Below are 5507 nucleotides of genomic sequence, written 5' to 3'. Positions count from 1 at the left end.
ATGCAATAAACATCATTGTCATTGTCATTTAATATGGGGGGAGCACTGGTTCGTGATTTTCAACATTGGCTAGGATTCTCTAATGCCGGAGAGGGGGGTTTGCTGAGGAAGGGACTTATTGCCCTGCAAGTTCTTGCGGAGCAATAACTCCCTTCCTCACAATCACCTTAGGATCCCACTTTGTGCCAACTTGAGCATTACTCGAAAGCATTAATTAAACATTAAGTCTTTTTCTTTACAGAACTGTTGTGCCAAGCATTTGTCTTGAGTAGTCGAACCTTCCTGGACCGGGTGGGGAATTACACCTAGTTTCTTAGAAATGCAATCATTATGGTGAAGTGATGGTATCAATGTAGTATGGAAGTATGGAGTCGGAATCGTTCGATGCATACATGTAGCATTTCAAGTTTTTACTTGATGTTACAGATCTTCATTTGCACGTAAAATATCGGCTGCGGTGTATTTATTAGTTACGTATGCAGAATAGAGTCTGCAGTCATTTCTACCGAGGTTTACAGCTAATCGTACATAGGCAGTTAGACTAAGTTAAGTGGGAGTCGAATGCCCCACAAAACAGATTTCTTTGTAGCGAATTGTTTTGAGTATCGTCCTTTCACAAGTTCTGACATACTGAATCCGGTCCAGGTTCACGTCCGGACACCTGATCCTCTGGACCTGAACCGGACCTGAATTTTCTGTACCGGTTCCCACCCCTAGTTTCTATAGTGCATGTCAGAAGTCAACAAGACATACACCAAAGATGTGTATGTCCTTTCTTGTGGTCGGTCCGTTTTCCATCGAATGAGATCAGAACGTCTGGAATAATGTTGGATTGCCGTAATGCGGTCATACAAGAATACACTTTGAATGCCGTTCTATATTTCTTTCACTTCGAATGTACATTATTCCTTAAACGTTCTGAGCATGACAAAAACATTGAATTCGGAATGGCACAAGAATGGGCATTAATATCAGTGAGAATATCTAAAATGCACACCTAGGAATACATACAATAGAATTTTCAGCTAGGGTGCATTCCGGCTCATTTCGCCTCTTGTGTGAAGGGGCCTAGCGTTACATGTCGACATTTTGAAGACGTGCTTTATCGATCGATCTGTATAGGTGTGGTATTCTATGGTCAGACAAGAACGATTCGACTCCAGGAATGTACCGGTAAAGTGAAACATAACCTAAATCTCATAATCTCTAAGAATTCTAAAATGTACACATAACGCTACATTTATTTATCCGTAACTTGTCTTTCTAATACCTGTTGTCATTGTGCTCCTACAAGCAACGGTAAAAAATACCTAATGTGGTGAAACGAAAAACAAAAGCCAATTTTTGAGCTAGAGGTTTCATCAAACTAGCATCGCAATAATGCCAGATGTTTAACGTCGCAATTTTAGTACATTCATTAACCTTATATCCATCACCTAGCCTTACAGCCTCGACTGGTCCGACCGCCTGTTTGCGTGTGTTTCTTTGTACGTTTGACCACATATATATTTGGAAAAGTTGTTTTTTTGTTCGGTGTTCCGAATAAACAAAAAGCTGAGGCACCGACATCTAGCTTACAAGGCATTACTCAAACCGCTCTGTGTTTTGTTGTAAATTTAGATACGTTTATACTACATATAGAGAATCTACCAACCTACCTAGCTACTTTTTACGCACCTACCATAATCATATAACAGCTATGAATTTAAACTCAAGCCTACATCATAGTATCTTCTATTTTCTTAAACTTCTTGAAGCATAATGTATACACACGACACAGATTCCCTGTCTTTGTATTGAAGTATTTTGATAGGCACATATTCTGTACATCATCCGTTCTGTGAACGTTTGGTACAAGTACAGATAAGGCTTGTAAAACGCACCACTATAACTAGCTGAGATATCTCTGTTATTCTTATGAATGCAAACTGGTAGGTGATTATCTAATTGTCACGCTGTACCCCATAACCTTACAAGATAATAAATGTCTTAAAACTATTTCTAAAAGAAAGAGTTAATTGTACATATATCGATCGAAGAGCTACTTTGATACAGCTACTGAATCATTGCTTTGATGTCTTTGCATACCTCCTGAAATACATGGTCTAACTTGGTTCCCTTCATCCAAAGGTGAAAATGACGGATTGCCATTGACACGCGATTGTTGAACGTCTGTGTACAGATCTGACCGTGACAAATGAAGGAGACACAGTCTTTCCTGACATCCATGACATACTGAATGATTTGACATCTGATATTGACATGGAAAAAGTACTAGACAGGTTGTAATGATATATGTTAGTCCAGTTCTGAGTCCGAGTGTGTCTGCAGCATGTGTGAAGACAGCGGTCCCAGCTCCATGTCATTACCTAACTGTTTCTCCTTGGCTTGGTAGATGTGATAGACTACTGTGTACACAACACACATGAAGAGCAGGATGCCCAGGATGTGCCAACAGAACGCCATGGAGACAAACATCATGTTCTCATGGCTGTCCGGGTCCCAGTCATGGCCAGGAAAGGGAGGGTACAGGATGAACCCAGCCTGCAAAATCAGAAGGCCATTATGTTAGAAAAATCACATGTAATTAGTCCACGTATTTTGTCTTGATTCACATCTTACTGAACCTTGGCAACTTTCGAGTTACAACTGTGCAACCTCGAATCCGTGATATGAAGGGCATCAATTTATAATGCCTAGTGAATGTTCCATATCTAGAAACTTTCATATTCCTACAAGTGTTTTATGTGATTGCTTCATAATTCTTCATACAACTGGGGACGCTTTGCACTAACTGGCAACACACCCCCCCCAGATGAAGGTGAATAGGACTTCTGGGGTCAATTAACTCAGAGGGGATCCACTCAACACACAACACGAACATACCACATCCTTCCCTACTGAACCAGAGCAAAGAATACAGATGTAATAATTGGGTACTTCACTATCAGACTTGTCCATTGTATACAGGTGCAATGATCCGTAATTGCAGGATGATGAACGCCATCCAGGCATCTCGTTTACTATGTATTGCCTGCATTGTTGATTATATGAAATGAAAATGAAAGAGTTCTAAACTATATCAAGATGACTGAAACATCAGACCTGCCACAGCCAGGTCCCCTGCAGCGTTGCCAGTGCTGCCCTGATCATGGGCAGGTACACCGTGTGAGGGTTCCAGGTCTCCAGCCCTGTCACGGCCACACATGGGACGATAGCCAGGATCAACAGCTGATGGACATGAACGTCTAAGTTACCACGGCCATGCAGATGGTAGAAAAATAACAACCCTTCCACTGAGCAGGCCAATGACATGGTGGCGTAATCTATTCCACTCGGTACAGGCGCTCTTAGAGCGATCAAAATATCACAAAACCCGTTCAAGAGGAAGAAACTGTGCATGGTGGTGTGTTGCCAGTTCCCCAGAATATGAAAGTGTCCATTTGAATCGATCAGAATCCAGTGGGCAACCAGTTGCTCAAAGATGATACCTGCAGCAACAAAAAAAGTGCCGGGTGTTTTGTTTAAGACTTCACGAAATCGCAGCAAACGCGCAGGCAGGTGTCCCGTTAAAAATAGTTCTTATTCCGCTATTTTTGCACACGGGTAGCAGGCATCAATCTGGCTCATTGCCAGTGTTTTACGCCAGTTATTGTAACATTCTAGTATCATTTCAACGATGAAGAGGCGAACCGTGTAGAAAGTTCAATAACGGACGTTTAACCTGAGGATGAACCGAATACTTTAATCTGTTTGGGAGATAGCAAAGAAGCAGGTAGAGAACCTTGCATCTTTTCTTCTAACGTTATATCTATATAGGGGGTCATAAAACATAAGCAAGCAACGCACCTCCTGTTGTGAATGTCATTTTGACCAGTCCTTCGATCGGAACCCTCCCCAGGAAGCGCCGCGCCCCACCGCAGCAGCACACCGTGTGGGTCGAGCTGGTCCTCCCGCCTCCCAGCCGACTGGCCCACATGACGGAGTACTTCAGCATCCACCACAGACCAAAGCACAAAAAGAAGCATCCCGGGGCGGCATGGCCTATGAAATTACCCATACTTCACTGAAACTAAGATACAACGAGTGTGGTTTGCTTGTCACTTCAATATCTCCAAAAAAAGGTCTAAAATCACCGCCAAATTTATTTGCCGGGAAGGACACATACAATAGTTGAACATGAACCCGGCCTCACACTGTCTTCAGCCGAATTTGTTGATCACCAGATCGAATTAAGGTCGCAGAATGTCACACTGTCAAGTGCATTTCTGTACAATTTAGTACAGTTGTGGCATTCTAAGGTCAGACAAGAACGATTTGACCCCTGGAAGGCCTTGGAAAGGGGAACGTATTTGACTTAGATAAATATGCCAATTGGATATACCTCAGTAAGACCCCGCAATATTCATACATAACGTTACATTTGGTTGTAAATTATCTTTCTAAAATCTGTTGTTCGGTCAGATTTGTTCAAAACAATCCCCCTACCCTTTGTTCATGGTTCTATGTATACTGTGACAGTGTGATTAACGTGGTTACAAAAACAAAAAAAAACAAGGCCTTCTGATGTCATTGTGTTCCTACAAGCAACGTTTAAAATTTCACCTGCTACGGTAAAACAAAGACCGGAAGACGGTTTTTATCAAACATGCATATCACAGTAACGGCATGCTTCTAACGTCGTAAATTTCAGTAGATTCACTAACCTTTAGGTATCCTCGGTGTTACTTGGGGACAGCGTGCAAGTGACAGGGCGCACTGACCTCGATCCCCGACCGGTCCGACCGGCTGGTGGCAAGTGTTTCGGTATACGTGTAATTACAATGCCTACGTCACATTTCCAAACCGGGGCCCGGCCGGGCAGCTTACAGTACGTAGCAGCTTAAGGGAACGAAGAACATGATATAAAAGACACCACAATACACAAGATATTTGAGAGATCAGAATCATCTTTGTTGAGCCTTAGACTTAGACATACAAATACAAGATGAAAGATTAAAATATCTTGCATCTTAAAAGAAAATAGTTGCGGGCATTATTTGTGTAACGGTTATTACCTTCACCGAGAAGGTTATGTTTTGGGTAGCGTTTGTATGTATGTATGTATGTTTGTAGAAGACCAGAATAACTCGAGAACGCCTGGATGGATTGCATTGATATTCGGTATGTGGGTAGGTCTTGATGAGACCTGGAGATGATAAGATTTTGGGCCTCCTAGCGACCTGTCAAGGTACTGCAACGGAACTTCCGGGTTTGATATTTCGAGTTCTGAACATGCTGTGGCTATGATTTTTGAGTGGTAGACAGCTCTTGATGCGGAGAGTACGTGGTGTAGATTTGTACCCCCTAGCGGCTTGTTTTGGAACTGCAGGGCAGGTTTAGTGTAAGACTTTGAAAGGGAATACTAGTAACTCAAGAAGGGATTGACGGATTGTCATGATTTTTGGTAATATCTATGTAGATAGCTTAAAAGATTCTTCTATAATTACATATTGATTATGCAAATT

The 5507-nt window shown here is 42.0% G+C and overlaps 1 protein-coding gene across 1 annotated transcript; it reads right to left on the bottom strand.

Moving 5' to 3' along the window:
- Positions 1-1777: 1777 nt before the first annotated feature.
- LOC118412839 (transmembrane protein 45B-like) lies at positions 1778-4098 on the bottom strand. Its single transcript, XM_035815880.1, has 3 exons — positions 3850-4098; positions 3106-3491; positions 1778-2544 (listed from the first exon to the last, which is right to left on the bottom strand). The coding sequence occupies exons 1-3, from the start codon at positions 4058-4060 to the stop codon at positions 2299-2301; spliced, it is 843 nt and encodes a 280-aa protein (XP_035671773.1). The 5' UTR covers positions 4061-4098; the 3' UTR covers positions 1778-2298.
- Positions 4099-5507: the final 1409 nt, after the last annotated feature.

Source organism: Branchiostoma floridae, chromosome 4 (genome assembly GCF_000003815.2).
Source record: "Branchiostoma floridae strain S238N-H82 chromosome 4, Bfl_VNyyK, whole genome shotgun sequence".
Classification (NCBI taxonomy): domain Eukaryota; kingdom Metazoa; phylum Chordata; class Leptocardii; order Amphioxiformes; family Branchiostomatidae; genus Branchiostoma; species Branchiostoma floridae.
Note: the sequence above shows the minus strand (reverse complement) of the source record. Positions and strands in the feature narration are given on the sequence as shown.